The 16,522-nt window shown below is 48.9% G+C and overlaps 1 protein-coding gene across 6 annotated transcripts in view; it reads right to left on the bottom strand.

Annotated features, from left to right (window-relative positions):
- Positions 1-14,067: 14,067 nt before the first annotated feature.
- Positions 14,068-16,522, bottom strand: part of FAM110B (family with sequence similarity 110 member B) — a 129,346-nt gene continuing 126,891 nt past the window's right edge. For all 6 annotated transcript variants that reach the window (XM_060128064.1, XM_060128063.1, XM_060128065.1 and 3 more), the window contains one exon: positions 14,068-15,889. In XM_060128064.1, coding sequence (XP_059984047.1) covers positions 14,438-15,550 — 1,113 coding nt within the window. In that variant the 5' untranslated portion in view covers positions 15,551-15,889 and the 3' untranslated portion in view covers positions 14,068-14,437. The remainder of the gene's footprint in view (positions 15,890-16,522) is intronic.

The following is a 16,522-nucleotide window of genomic DNA, read 5'->3' as shown; positions in this document are numbered from 1 at the left end:
TCGGTTTTTTCCAGTTTTTCTATAACTGTATCACTTGCATGATCAGAACAAACAAGTTTATGTTTGAAAGGGCCCATCATGTCAGAGGGCAGCTCACCTCCTGGGGAAGGGGCCCCCCTGACTTGGGGGGACCGAGTGGCGACCTTCGGCCCAGACCATCTTAACACCCGCGGATCCCTTCCCTCTGGAAAGTTCTGCTCTGATGCTCTAAGCAGTCTTCATATGGACAAGGTCCAAGGAGAGCAGAGGTCTAAGAAACTGCCTTCTGTTCTGAGCAAGCATCCACTGTCCTTAAACGAACACAGTCTCTCAAAAGACGCCATACAGAGGCCGGTAGTCAGAACCTCTTTGAAAGCCACAGAAAACCCCACTCAACCTGATGCAAAAAGGCGGGAGCGATTTTCTTTATTTTTTGCCCACGGAACTGAAAGTCTCCTGGGTGTGGCTGGACAGCAACCTCCCCCTTGGGGATGGCCCAGCAGCTCCAGGGGTTCCTCCCCCCCACTTCTCACTGGGGGACCTCGGGCTGGGTCAAGTGGCCCAGGAGTTGGGACCCTGAGTCACATACGAACCCTCTGCTGAGAGTGGATGGGGGGAGGCGTGGGGGGAGCCTCGGCGTCTGAAGGAAGGTAGGGGTACGTGTACTACTGCTGCCGCGAAACCAGGCGCGGCCTCTGAGGCACGTGGGCCAGGAGCGGGGCTCACACAGACCGTTTCTAGTTCCCTCTGAGTGAGTGAAGCTGAGGACAGGACACTGGGGCCCCGTGTGTGTCCTGCATCCATGGCCGTGCTCCGAGGCAGGTACCGGGGAGCCGTGTGGTCCCCGCAGGCCAGCTGCCCCTGTGCTGTGCAGACGCACTCAGTGCTGTCCTGCTGGAGCATCAGACGTAATCAACAACACCTCTGCTGGACAAAATACCTAGGTATTAATTTCGAGAGAGAAGAACGCTTGTTAGAGGTTAAGCTGCTCTGAGCACTTACGAATCAGAACAACAGCAACAAGATCAAGGCCACGATCATTACCTGACCTGCTTGGACCTTCGGTCCTGGAAGCGGCCTTGGCTCGCTGCCCTTCCCTTTTTCTGTCTCTAAATTTCTTGGGTGGGTGTGGGGTCTCTGCTCGCTTCTTCTGCCCCCGACCTTGGGACAGACTCTCCCCTCTGTCCTGCGGGGAGCACAGCGCCCCGTTGTCAGCATCCTCAGGATGTACCCGCCTCCACCGAATTGACAAACTGCCGTCATTTAAGAGATGCCGCCTCACACAGAGTCAGTGATGCTGGAGGCTTAAGGGGCTCTGCTGGACACCGTGTGCTCTTTGGAGAAAAAAGGCCATTGTTTTTGCTGGTCTCTGACTGGCCAGTGTGTAGGGAACCGTCCCGGGGAGGGTGTCTGCAGCTCCCCAGGCAGTCTTGTCTTATCTGCTGGGACATCCATCTTATCTGCAAGGTCTCAGGGTGGAAATGAGCTCAGCGTGCCTGAAATATCAGCTCAGACAGAGCAAGAAGCAGCAAACAAAGCCCACAGTGCAGAGGCTTCACCCTCTAGGCACACTTTCCAATCCCTAAATTACAGAGCACGACTTCTCTGATGAAAGTATGAACACACACACACCCCCCCTGAGAAAGGCATTCACACAAAATCCTTTGGATGTAACGCTTCTAAGCCTTCCAGTGTTCAATTTCCAACAGTATCTAGAACATCATTCAATCTCGTTTGGTGCTCTTGCAGCCCCTCAGCCCTCCTGGGCCTGCGGTAGGAGAAGGATCTCAGGTGAGCTCTGTAAATGTGGTTTTCACTCAGTTGCCACTCTTGGTCTGTTTTCCAGGCAGCTGCCTCCTTCTACTTCACGTTCAGGGCCGTAACACCATGCTGCACAGCTGAGCTCCGATCCACGGTGAGTAGGTTATAAATGCTTGTCTGCTAGGTAAGGTACGGCGTGCTGCAGAGTTGTAATACTAAATGAGTTCTACAGAAAGCTTTATTGCAGTAAGTCTAGCTCACAACTGTATACGGTGCTCAGGGAAACTTCTCTCTCTCTCTGTCCTTGGTTTCCCTACCCCCGCAACTGAAGTTCCTATTACTGTACCAGTGCAGCACAATGGAAAACAGAATTTAAAGCAATTAAATGATATTGGACTGCAGGCATTCACAATGATGCATAATGAAAGGAATGGCAACGTTCAATTCAGAGCCTGGATGGTCTATCTAGGTCTTTAATTAACTGCACGTGTGTATGCCTCTACACCCCCCCCCCCCCTTGGAACCACAGTTATTTTTAGAACTACAGTTACTTTTATAGCTAAACCCACACCGGAAAGTCTTAGGAAGTCAATTTGCATTTGAGTTAATGTCAGGGCAGCGTGTATGCAAAGTGGGTTTTCCCAGATGAAGCCGCAGTGTGAAAATTCCATGGGTGGATTTTCTCATCGCCTTCCCAGTGGGAAAAGTTAAATAGACTAAGGTAAGATTTAAACAACAATTTCTAACAACAAATTGAAACACTACAGAAGACATGCCACAAGGCCACCCATGATTTACTGCCAAATGTTCTGTGCAATGAATAACTGTCATAAGCAGAAGTGAGGCCGCTTCCTGCTGGGAAAGCAAATGTGGCAGGGGGTGGGCGGAGCTCCAGACGCGGATGCCCCGCCCTCTCCTCTGCTCACCTGTTTGACTCCTTTCTGGGTTCCAGACTCAGGCCTGCAGTGGTAATTCTTAAGTAAGTGAATGAAAACCATTTTCCCATGGCTAATCCTGTCCTGAAGTTCACCCCCTTTGTGGTGACAATACATTTGGTCTGTCCTTCCTGGGAGGAAAGAGCACAGCAGGAAGGAGGCGGGGAGGCACCGACCCCTGTGCACACAGATTTAACCCTCGCACCTGCAGAGAAGGAGGCAACAGTGTATCCCCTTCACAGGTGATGAGACTGAGGCTCAGCAGATGTGAGGGAGCTGATGAAGGTGCAGGGCAGGAAGGGAAGGCCCTGCGAGTGGGCGCCCCCACCCTCTGCTGCCTCCTGCTGGGAGTCGGGGAGGGCTTGGCCCTGCCCAGGAGCAGGTCGGAGGGTGGGGATGTCTCCGTGGGCAGGAGCTGGGAGGCTTGAGCTCTCGGAAGTGCCCCAGCCCCTGTGGTCGGCTCAGCCTAGGTCACTGCCTTTCTGGCTCTAGGAGATTTCACCCTGCTGATCGCTGGTCTCCATGGTTTTGATGGTTCCTGTTGTCTTTCTTCTCCAGGTTGGGCTGGTGGCTAATGCCTCCCCCAGCTCACTGCTGAGCTCTGAGCTCAAGCAGGGGGACCGGCTTGTACATATACATATACAAACACACATGCACGTATAGGTACATGTACACACACACATGTACGTACACACATGCACGTACATACACATATACATGGTATATGTATATACTATATATACATATATGTATAAATATATTTCTAGTACATGTGTGTATATTATATATGTACATTTAGCATAGGTTATATATGTATAATACGTTTATGTATAGTATATGTATGTATGTTACATACATATATAGGTATAGTATGTACTCATGTATATATATATATATACTCGCGTATATTTAAGGAAATGTATGTTATATATGTATATATAGTGTATGCTCACTATATATGTATATATACAATTATACACATATGTGTTATTGCTTTATTATAAAGATATGAATAAAGATGTCTATTTGAAATTATATATTTTTTAATTACTTAATTTTAATTAATTAATTTATTTATTTTTGTGGTATGCGGGCCTCTCACTGCTGCGGCCTCTCCCGTTGCGGAGCACAGGCTCCGGACACACAGGCTCAGCGGCCGTGGCTCACGGGCCCAGCCGCTCCACGGCATGTGGGATCCTCCCGGACCAGGGCACGAACCCGTGTCCCCTGCATCGGCAGGCAGACTCCCAACCATTGCGCCACCAGGGAAGCCCTGAAATTATATTATTCTGTATTATTTACTTTTCTGTTACACAAATGCTATTAACAAAGAAAATAAAAATAGGACTGGCCAGGGACTTCCCTGGTGGTGCAGTGGTTAAGGATCCGCCTGCCAATGCAGGGGACACAGATTCGAGACCTGGTCCAGGAAGATCCCACATGCCACGGAGCAACTAAGCCCATGCACCACAACTACTGAGCCTGCGCTCTAGAGCCCGCGAGCCACAACTACTGAGCCCACGCACCACAACTACTGAAGCCCACATGGCTACAACTAATGAAGCCTGTGCGCAGCAATGAAGACCCAACGCAGCCAAAAATAAAAAGATAAATAAATAAATTTATTAAAAAATATAGGACTGACCAACAGTACCAACTGGTAGTAAGGAATAGTGGGACTTAGTTCTATTCCTATGTGTAAGGAAAATGTAATATTTTTATGATGCTCTTTCTGCGGCTGACACAGCAGCTCCCTCTAGGCCTCCCCCTCTTTCTCTGATGGTTGAATGTCTCAGGCTGGTTAGGGAACGCTGGGGACACAGCTGGGGGCCCTCAGGTCAGCCAGCACAGCCACCCAGCCACCCTCCTGTCCCTCAGCTTGCTTCTGTGATCTCTACAGAACTGAGTTTCCCCAAAAGTGGTTCTGGTCTCACATTCACTTAGGAAACAGTTTGCACTAAAACTGCCTTTTGGAGATTAATGGCTCAATAAAGATCCCAGAGAACCAGCTTACGTTTGCTTAACCTGGACTTTTCCTAAGTGGCATTTGATTTCTAGAACATTTTTCTTTCTTAGACACTTACCACTAAACAGCTAATGGGCCCTACCTGATCCCCCTTCACTCCCATTCAGCCCTGTGGGCCAGCTTCCCACCATGTATTTGCTGCGTCTGCAGCCTGGATTGCTTTCCCCAGATCTCTGCAAGTTTCCTCCCTCACTTCCTGCAGTCTTTGCTCAACTGTCACCCTGAGTAAGGCCACTTCCTATCACTCGCCACTTCCTATCACTCATCCCTGTTTTATTCCTTTCTCCTAAGCATGGGCCATTGTCTAACATTCTATGTAGCTGACTTATTTAACTTACTTTCCAAGGGGACCAGACCTCTTTGTGGGTGGGCATTCTTTCTGGTGGGCTCACTGCTGTAGCGCCAGGCCTTGAGCCTAGAGCAGACCAGCGACTCACGGCAGGGGAATGAGATGGAGGCGGCCGCAGGGAAAGACAAATGGCGCGTGTGTTTGGGAGCCCAGTGAGGGGACAGGGCACAGCTGGCGGAGCCACCTGCTGAGCCTTTCTGGTCTCTCCTCTCAGATTACACTCCTAAAGTGATCCTGGCTCCTCCCTACCACACATTCCTCCAACAAGGATCAAGCACCTACGCCCAGTACGCACCAGACAGTTAACCAGACAGCGGTGACCCAGCAGTGGGGAAAATAGCGCCTGCCCATGGGGAGGCAACCTACTGGCGGGCACGTGTGCAGGGACAGAAAGAGGAAAATCCAGCAGAACTGCACCCACCGCATTAGCTGTAGGTTTGTCTTCTCACTAAGCAAGACGTTTGCTCTCCATTGTTTTCTTTTCCCCTAAAACTGAATGTGTGAAAAAGCTCAGTCAACAGGAAAAAGGGTTAAGAGCAAATCAGTGCTAAAGAAGAGAAGATGCTTAATATTTCCTTTTCAGCTTGAAATCAGCCTTACTATCTGCTGGGCTGCATAGAATTTCAAATCCCTCTGAACAGACCTCCCCAGATCACTAGGATTCTAATTTAAAGAAATAACTGGGGTGTAATGTGACCCTCCACACACTTGTCTGGAATTAAGAAATCCAATGTGTGCATGCACGTGAACACATAATCATTTACGTGCAGAAAGTACAAAAATCCATTTCAACTATTAAACTGTATTTAAACGGCATCAGGTGGTGAATCTGGGGGTGAAAACAAAACCTCGGGAACCTGAAATGCCGTCCAAATCTCAATTCGCAAATTCTTTCAAGCAAAGAATTCTTAGCAGATGGACGCAAATCCATAAACTCAGAGCAAGGCGCCTTTAGGGGAGAAGGTTGGTTTTATATGAGATGCTTGTACACTGAGATGCTCTGGGAAATTCGAAAGGTGGACAGAACACATCAAGCCTGTGCCCAGACCAAGTGGAGTGATGCTCCTGCCGCCACAGACGTGAGCCCCACATTCCTAAACCGTGTGCAGCTGTCCGTTCATTGGGAGAAAATAGGAAGAGCCTTTAGTGAAATAACCACATGCCCATGAAGTTACTAAATGAATGTTTCACCTTTTTCCACCAAAATAAAATGCTCAGTAGTTCAAGTCCTTAAAACGGTCTAGAACTCAATAGAGGAAAGGGATGTGACTGAAGCATTTGGAAGCCTGTCTGCCAGAAGGTGAGCTCGTGATGCACGTAAAGACCTCACCTGGCTGCTCTTCTCCATCTATTATAAAAGAGAAAAAAAACTGGAAAAGATTAAGGAGGCCTAGAAATCCTCGAAATCTTCAAACTTACTTACACTTATGAAGGCGAAACCTGTGAAGCCAGGCACTGTCGGCCTTTTCCTTCCCCAGTTGAAATTCCGTATGTTCTCAATTACGAGCCACCGCAGTTTGACTCGGTGGAGGGAGCAGTTGTACTCATGCGTGGCTTGCCTTTTTTTTTTCTCTACCCCAGTAAGCAGAACTGTCAGAGAACAGGATGGTGAACCCATGGCTGAGAGGTCAGCACACACACATTGAAAAGTGGGAGGTGTTTCTATGCCTTGGACACAGTCGGCTAGGAGGCCTTCAATGGTCACTACCCAGCAGCGCCATGTTGACTATGTATTTTCATGCAAGGGGTAAGCTTTTGTATTTTGGCAAAGAAAAGGTATGCATGCTACTCCTTGACCTTTGGGACAAATGAGGGAGTCAAGTTGAAAATCATGTCTGCAGACTTAGATTTTTGTTCCCCTTCCCCTGCCCATCCCAATCAGTAGAGTTGAACTGTAGTAATTAGTCCTGTTTACGGCAGGTAGTCTTGAATGTATTTTTCACTTCTGAAAATTAGACTCCAAAAGGAGTCTATGTAACTATGATTCTAAAATGTAACAAAGGTATTTTCAAATATCTGGCAACTGTAACATTTCACCAGTTTTCTAGTTAGTAACACTGAAAGTTGATTATTTGTGAAAGTAGAGACTCTGGAATTTTAACGCCTAAGAATCTTTCGGAGGGTACTTGTAAAAAAAAAAAGCAGATTCCTAGACCTGGTGTGGAGCTCAGGTTTTTACTGAGCTTTTTACTGAGAACCTCAAGGAATTCAAATGTGTTTTGGGGGCACACTTTGAGAAATAATGTGTTAAGCCTGGCCATTTGATTCTGCCCCCTGCTGGAATACCATGGTGGTGTTTTATGTATTTGCTGCCATGTCTGTATTGGTTTCCCCCTGAGGCAACAGTCAGGATGGGCGAGGTTGTGCTGCAGAAAACAAAAAACAAAAAAAACAAAAGAAAAACAAAAAAAATCCTCAGGGCTTCCCTGGTGGCCCAGTGGTTGAGAGTCCGCCTGCCGATGCAGGGGACGCGGGTTCGAGCCCCGGTCTGGGAGGATCCCACATGCCACGGAGCGGCTGGGCCCGTGAGCCATGGCCGCTGAGCCTGTGCGTCTGGAGCCTGTGCTCCGCAATGGGAGAGGCCACAACAGTGAGAGGCCTGCGTACCGCAAAAAAATAAATAAATAAATAAAATTAAAATAGTGGTAATTATTTCCAAAATTGTCCATAACGTCCCTAGAGAAATTTCTTAATCTTTTAATAGAATTTTATATCTGCTAGGATTAATTAATAGTTAATGTATGTTAACAGAAAGCCTCCTAATTGAAATTCTTTAAATATCTGATAGTTTTTGAGACGAGGAACACAGCGTAGGAACAACAGTTTGTGGTAATCACGTCGCATGATGGAATTGTCAGTGGTACCCAGTCCGCTGCTCCTTGAGCCTGGTACTCAGTGGGGGTGCCAGGGCACCAGGTTCCTCTGCTCTACCCCCATCTGCCACCTAACTGCTCTTCAGCCCTGGCTGAGACCCACCGCCTTATTTCTCTGCATCTGTTTCTTCCTCTGCGAACTGAGCTGGAGAGAGACAGTGGATCGCTAACGTCTCTCAGAAGAACCCAGAAGCTTCAGTCCTGATGTGATCAAATAGGATGAAGAGTTTTGAGTCACTCCCTGTATGGAAAATCACAAACCAGGATATGCAATGGTATTTTAAGCTTCTGAGAAATATTCTGCAAGGTGACTTACTGCAAAATGGCTCCTGCCACCCTAGATGCTAAAAATTCATTGTGGAATGAGTCCTAGGACGTGCTTTATTAACCTGGGTTTTCATTTCACTTTTTCCACTTACTGGATGTGTGGCTTGGAAAGTTGGTTAATCCTCTGATCTCTCATCAGCAAAATGGATTCTAATTTATTTCCAAAGTTCTTGTGAGAGTAACATAAGATAATGTGACAACGGGCTTAGCAGTGCGTTGAAGACATCCTGCTAGCTGTTTCATGAATGTGAAATGAATGAAATGCCCAGCTAGTGAAAGACCGTATCATTATCACCCTTGGAGCTTTGTACAGGGTGTGTACCTGGCCACGTTGAATTCTGCCAGCTTCTGCCAACCTGAAAGTTTTCAGGAGATTCCTTCCATTCAGAGAAGAATCCTTTTATAGACTTTATTTCTTTCCTCAACTAAAACTCGCTCGGGCAGCTGGTGCATGAAATGCCCGTCAGTGACGTGTTTGGCCCCCATCAGGCCTTGCCTGCTGTCCTGCTTGCCAGGACAGGAGCAGCCTAGTCTTCTCTGAATATTCATTCCTCACACCCCATCCTGATGCTCCCCAAACAGCCCTCGGTGCCGTCACAAAGCCCCGAAAAGAACACACACATCAGCTGGTTCCCTCCAATTTCACAGATGAGGGAGTGGAGGCAAACTTTAGGCAGATGGGTCTCAGTTATGGAAGGAAGGGGGTTCCAAAGGGCTGTGGAGGTCCCTCTCCCTCTGGACTTTCCTTCTGCTGGGTTTCTGCCAAAGCAAGGACGTGAGATGAACACCTGAGAAACCCTCTGTGCACCTGACTTGTCCAGAGCCAGATGCGTAGCCGCCGAGCCTCTGGCCCCTGGCGTGGCAGCGCATGGACAGCAGAGTGGAAGCCGGCAGAACTCTCTGTCATCTTCTAGGGCTAAGTGGATGAGGAGGGTGGACTTTTCACAAATCACGGTGAGGGCTTCCCTGGTAGCACCGTGGTTAAGAACCCGCTTGCCAATGCAAGGGACACAGGTTCGAGCCCAGGTCCGGGAAGATCCCACATGGGGTGGAGCAACTAAGCCCGTGCACCAAAACTACTGAGCCCGCGAGCTACAACTACTGAAGCCCGCGCGCCTAGAGCCCGTGCTCCACAACAGAGAAGCCACCACAGTGAGGAGCCAGTGAACCGCAACAAAGAGTAGCCCCCATTTGCCACAACTAGAGAAAGCCCGTGCGCAGCAACGAAGACCCAATGCAGCCATAAATAAATAAATTTATATTTAAAAAATCGTGGTGAGGTGAGTCATCTTTTCTCAGTGAAGAATCTCTTCCATTCCTCCGGAGCACCCTTCACCTATATATTCCTTCCCCAGTGCGTCTTCTGGTCGGTACACACTGTGTACATCCCCAAGGCTGGGACAGGAGAGCGACGCTGATTCACCGAATCGTCAACACGTGTTTCCTGATTGCTGAATCGTGGCCAGACCTTTCCCTCCACTGTTTGCCCTTCTCAAAGTCCTTGATCAAAAGAGAAAGGACCGGGCTTCAAAATGGCTCGTTCAAGAATGAAAGAATGCCATTCTATAGCCTTGTCTCTTTGAACTCAGTGGGCTGAAGTCTTTGTGAAAATTTTATTGGTTACCATTTGGGTAAGAGTGAAATTGCTGGAAACTGACTGTTTGAGATATGCTTGTATACACAGGCGGCAGATAAAATTATCCAGATGAATTTAAGGGCGCTTTGGTTTTTAGTACAACACAGTCAGTCTGCCTGTGCTTGTCTTGAGTTGGGCTGTAGGGAGTGCGGAGCAGCAACCACAGAATTGGGTTCAGGTTCCCTTCTGCCACTTACTTCCCCTGGGATCTTAGTTAAGGGGCTGAATCTCTATGGAACTGAGGTTCTTCATCTCTAAAATGGGTCGGTAATTATCACCTTGGGTTCAGTGTGATAACATTTATAGTGTAACTAGTATAGGACTTAAATGTGATAGCTTAAAAATATCAACACTTATTAAGCATCTACTATACACCTTGGGCTTCTGTGCCCGACTCTTGGGCCATAGTTCACATTGTAACCATCAGAGATTTGTGCATTTATTAGGACAGTTTCCCCCCTTCCTCCCTAGGGCAGACGATAAAATGTTTTGAGGAAAGTATACTGTCTCAAAATTCACACAAAGGCACCGTGCAGTCTAGCAAAGTCTGGGTCCATGGTGATCATGACAAAAATGATCATCTAACTTGAAAAGGCAATGTTGAAACTCAAAAATATCGCAGTGGTTGACAGTCGAGTCTGTGAGGCCACGGAGGGAGAAGAAAGCATTCCTCACAGAATGAAAAGCTACGGCAACTCAGCAGTAATGGGGATATTAAAACAAGTCCACAACTTCTTTGATCTTTCTTCCTTTAAAAGGTGGCGCCTCGTTCTCCTCTCCATGAGTGTGGCTGCATTTACACCCTCCTGATGAGCTGAGCACAGTGCAGGTGTGTGACTTAGGATGCCAGATCGCCAAAGGCACTGTGGCTTCCCCCCTGCTTTCTCAGGTCACTCCCTCTGGGGGAAGCCAGATGCCGTGTTGCAAGGACTCTTGCCAACACCGTGTGAGCCATCTTGGAAGCAGATCTTCTAGCCTTGGTCAAGCCTTCAGATGATGCAGCCCTGGCTGACATCTTGTCTGTAGTCTAATCAGACACCCTGAGCCAGAACCAACTGGCTAAGCCACTCCAGGATTCCTGACCCACAGAAACCAAGGTAATAAATATTTATTGCCTTAAGTTGCTGAGTACTGGGGAAATTTGTTACGCAGCCATAGGTCACTGATGCAGTGGTAAAAAGTCCCCAGTGGAAACTTCTCTTTGGTTGGAGCCTGGAGGCCTAGGCTGGGTGGCTGAAGGGGACACAGAAGATGAGGTCTGAGAGGGAAATGCCCGACTTTCTCTGTCAAAAAGTTAGGATTTATCCTATCAGCAACTTATTCAAGCTGGAGGATGTTTTTGCATAGAGGAGTGACATCATCAGAGTTGATTATGATATCTCTGGCATGAAATGGGATGGGAAGAGGCTGGTTGTGGGGAGGGGGAATTCCAGTTAGAGAGTTCTAGGAACGACAGTCCAGTTAAGGGAAGATGAGAGCCTGAACTACGGCAATGGCAGAGGCAGTGGATATGGGAGGACTGTCTTAAGACATGGTGGTTTGAAAAAAGAAACGACCAGTCTCCAGAGCCATCTAGTGCAATCCTGTGTCACTCTGCACTGTGTGGGGTAATAAAAGTGGGCTGAACTATATTACAGCCGTGTAGTCACACCAACAGTATCATCATCATCACACACACACACACACTCAAGATACTTAATCCCATGAGCTACAAAAGTGAGCATTTTGCAAAGAGGACTTCACAATTAGGAAATGTCTTCCTCTCAGGATTTAATATTAAGCATTTGAAATTGTCCTTTATAGAAACTCTAATTTCAAGAACAAAAAGAAAATAATGAACTCCCATCTTCCATATGAACCCAAAGCCTCACATTTGTCCATGGTATAAAGAGACCCCAGAAGATTAGACTGAACTATAGTGGGGTGATTTATAGCTCTGTCGGAACACAGATTAAAGGTGGTTTTGAAGTGTTGGGAGATTCAAACAAAATCAGCATAGGCAGGGATATTAAATTCGTCAAGTACTCATCTCCCCCCAAAACCAGTTACCTTAGGAAAATAACATCTATCTTTAGTATTTCAATAGCCCCAGAAAGAGATGGATATATAAATGCTAAGCCATGAATATTTTAAATGGCCACATTTCTATCCAAATGGTGAGGGAAGAAAACGTGTGTGTATATAAAAATATAAAACTTTCATCCTATTATCTTGAATGCATTGTAGTATCACCACTCATAGCAGTATTTCAAAGTCTTTCTTACGGAAAGTAGAGCTCTAGTTGAACTAGAAGTTAAGCAGAGAACCAGAAAAATTCAAAATCAGTGGAGAGTCAAGGAACCAAATTTGATTTTCAAAAGGAAAACGTTTGTGAACAGTAAGAGTTGGGAATCATATCGTTTCTGTTTCTGAAACTTTAAAAATAATCCTTTCTTTTACTTTTACATGTTATATGGAACTTTAAAAGAAATGTTAATCTTCAGATAACTTGATTCATTAAATACCTGTTGAATACTCAATGTCCTAATAACAGGAGGTAAGACATGTCCATTGAGAGGAATGATTCTTCTCTTAAAGTAAAAGTGAAAATCTAAATTCCTTGAGGCAAACACTGTGTTGTTGACCACAGCAGTCCCGGGTCAACGGTGAGGCCTGAAAAGGGAATCACTCAACGAACACCCCTTTGAAAGAGGAATGGATGAATGAATGAATGAGTGGACCAGTGTCTGAACACATGTAATGTTAATGACTTGGACTTGTACAAATAAGAACAAGGCTATAAATTTCAAAAGTATGTCTCTACCATCAGAACTCACAAATATTTACAACTGAAGAGTTTGGTGGAAGATGTGAAAAATTCTGATGTTTAAGAAAAGATGAAAATGCTGAAAGTGTGAACTAAGTAAAGCGGCAGCAGCGTATCTTAGGAACCTCGATGCAACTATTTTAGCAAAACGCGCACAATGCAGAACACGGCTGTTCAGAATAACTGTGTCATGGTGAAAATAACTTAATGAAATGCTGCTCCTTCAAGACCATCAAAAATCTGCTTCTGGCTCACGGTCCAAGGTGAAAATTCCATGGAGGGAGCAAAGGAAGGGACAAAGAAACCACCACCATGAGTGCCTGCACCAGAGCTATTTATTAGAGTAACTTTTCCTTTTTTTCTTCTTAAAGATTTCATAACAATTGAAGTATGTACAAAGTCTTACAGCATTTACACCGTAGAAAGTGTCCTATTAGCTGATGAAGCCTAAGGCAGTGCTGCTGGGAGCTCCAGAGCGTGTCTACAAGAGCAAGGAAGCTGGGCACTGTAGGTGGACCTCTCTGCTACAGCAGCTGATGGACTCCTAACTAGACCACCTGGAGGACAGGTTATGGGGGAAAAGGAACAAGCTGATATGCAGCTCTAGGGACCACAGGCTCTTAAAGCTACCTAGAGTTGTGTTTCTGGTTACCTAGAGCGTAACAAAGGTCCACAACCTGACGGATTAACATATGCGGGAGGGCACGGTAGTGCTGCTCAGATCTGGTTCAGCTACCAAAGGTATTGACTTGTGAATGGGAGGCTCTATACCGATATGGCTGGTATTTCCGTTTGTGTTCATGTCTTCAGATAGCTCCCACCTGCCCAAGCCCCACTCCCCTCTCCCTTTATCAACAACAACAACAAAGGGAGGGAAGAGAATCCGCATGGGATTAGTTCTTGACCAAAAAACAAACTTAAAAAAAGAAAAAAGACATTCAGTATCAGCTCTAGGGTGGCCATTCTGTCAAAAGATTAACAGTGGAAATTTCTGAATCAACCTAAATCAGAACAATATCAACAAACCCCGCCAACACCCAACCTCCGGATTTAATCACCTTCATTGATTGTCTTTCCTTGGGGTCAGCATTACACAGAACCACCAACATTTACACACCGAATCGGACACAAAACGTACATAGCACCGCCGCCCCAACCCTTACTTGAGTACGTGACAAGCGGATGTCAATACCTACATGATTAACACCAGGGTCCCCACTTTCTTCCTCAGAAAGCCCAGCCCGGTTCTCTCTCGGGTCAGTCACTATCTGTTTGGTAAGCAGACCCCATTTATTTCCCCACTGTTTCGGTCTCCAGTGTAGGCAGATTGGCTTTTTTTTTTTTATTTCAAAAAGATGCTACTCCCAACTTAAAAGCCAGTGGATAAAACTTTTAATTAAGACACCATAGCGCGGGATATAAAAACACAGGAACCACATAAATATTGAAGAAGTTGTATACCGTTTTCCTTGTAAACAGTTTTGCTGAAGATCGAAGCCCTAGTGTGAATCTGGCCTGGGACTTTTGGCGGATGGCGAGCGATCGGCCAGGTTCTGCAGCGATGGTGGCCGAGGACGCCAGGTCAGTCCCCACGTTGGCGGGCATGCAACTTGAAAGACATTGCACAACAAGCAACACAAAGAGAGTGGAGAAGCTCACAACACTGCAAGGAGACCTCACAACCTCCATGACTGCCGAGGCACGGACAGAGACCCCCCCCCTCCCTCCGCTGCGCGCTCTTCCTCTTACACGTGGGACACCTTCTGCGACTCTCTGGCTTGTTTGATGCTATACAACCACTTGATGATGCGAGCGTTTCTCTCGATCGCGGAGATGCCATAGGGCACCCGGTCATTGGCACTGTCATCGTTTCTAAGGTCACTGTTACTGTCCTGAGACTGTTCACAGTCCGAGCTGATCATGCTGGCGCTGCGGAAGTTGAGGGAGATGATGTCGGAGTTGGCGCGGGCGAAGTTCTCCATGCCCAGGGTTTCCAGCTCCTCGGGGTCCAGTCCGCAGTAGTTGAAGAAGCGCTCTACGTCGGCGTCCACCCGGAAGTACCTGTCGCTCAGGTCCGACTTGGACCGCTGGAGCGAGGGTCTCCGGCCCACCCCGCAGGCCGGCTCGGCCGCCTCGGCCTCGGGGGACCTGACCGCGGCCGGGGCGGCGACCTTGGGCTTGGGGGGCAGCGGCGGGGCGGAGCTGCTGCAGGGGATGGCCTTCAGGGGCTTTGCGCCCGTCACCTTGCGGATGTCCGAGGAGCTGTGCGACACGTGCAGGAAGGAGTCGGGGGCGGGCTCGAGCGGCCGCCGGCCCACGTGCGAGCCGCCCTCCTGCGGGCTGCCGCGGCCGGGCGTGGGGCGCACGCGCAGCGACTCGGCGAACGAGTGCCGGTGCAGCTCGGCCGCGTCGGCGCGCGGCGCCGGCCAGTTCCGCGCGCCGTGCTTGTGGCCCGAGCCCGCGCTCGAGCCCTCCGAGCTGTTGAGGATGTTCTTGAGGATCTCGAGCTTCAGGGTCTCGCGCGGCGCGCCGCCCTCGCTCTTGGCGCCGCCGCCGAAGCCCTTGAGCGTGGGGCTGCCGAGCGCGCGCTTGGCGCCCGGGCACACGGGGGGCTTGGCCAGCACGGCCGGCTTCACGGGCTCCTGCTTGGCGTTGATGACCTCCTGGCTCTTGACGTACTTGGCCTTGTCGGCCTCCAGCCGCTCCACGGCGCTGAGTCGCTTGGGGTTGGGCTCCGCCTGCCGGCGAAAGTAGTCGGGCCCCTTGTTGAGGATGCGCAGGGGCACGGCCGACGTGAAGGTGCCGGCGGGGCTGACCGGCTTCACCATGCTACCTGTCTGTAGGCTCTCCGTGGGCATGGCGGGCGCTCTCTCCCCGGCGGCCGTGGTGGATGCTCGTCTGCGCGCCTCCGGATGCGCCGGGCAGACACATGTGCGGGCGGCACAAAGGGCAGCGGACGGTCCGGAACCGAGTGTCAGCGGCGGCGGCGGCAGCAGCAGCAGCAGCAGCGGCGGCAGCGCCTCATCTCCCGGCTCGTTCACCGCCCCGTGGCTTTAGTTTCCTCGCCGCCTCGCCGGCCGCCCGGTGCGGAAAGGCCCCAAGCCCCAAGTTCCTTTCAGCTGCTTCGCCGCCTCCTTTCTCCTCCCCGAAGGATGTGGGAGTCTCCTCCAGGTCTTTGTGTTCGACTGCAGGCAGAGCTGAAACACACAACAACCAACCGCGGGTTAGGATGGGCGAGTGACATCACGGCTGCAGCAACGGCGGAGCCGCGCGCCCCCGCCCCAGGGCACCCCGCCGCCCGCCCGGGAGGGAGGCGATCCCGGCGGCCGCACGAGGCCCGCGCCCCGCGCTCGGAGAAAGAGCGGCAGAGGGTTCCCACGCGCCACCTCCTCCCGCCGCCTTCCCAGCGGGGAGACCCGCCTCCCGATCACGCCCGGCTGGCATCACTTATACCCAAACCCCGGAAACACTAGACGAGTGCAGAAATGCGGGTCGTTCCCAGTTCATGAAATGCCAGTGGGTTCCTGAGAATCCCTTTGCTGCTTTAGGCTACGGCACCGGTGACGTCTAATACGCCTCTTTGGCAATGAAGCAAACCTTCAGACTTCTATCAATCTCTCCTAACACTTCAACAAGCACCCAACTCTTCAAAAACTGAAAAGATGGGCAAGAAACGGCAGTAGACAGGAAAATATTTTTTAAAAAGTCAATATGTTTATCTTATTTTTGCCAACCAATATATTTGAAAACCCATTCTCCTGCGCATGGAATGTGTATGAAGTTCAACCCATTAAACACAGGCTTATTTTTTAACTAAAACAAACAAAAAG

Source organism: Lagenorhynchus albirostris, chromosome 17 (genome assembly GCF_949774975.1).
Source record: "Lagenorhynchus albirostris chromosome 17, mLagAlb1.1, whole genome shotgun sequence".
Taxonomy (NCBI): Eukaryota; Metazoa; Chordata; class Mammalia; order Artiodactyla; family Delphinidae; genus Lagenorhynchus; species Lagenorhynchus albirostris.
This window is presented reverse-complemented; position numbering and strand designations above follow the sequence as displayed.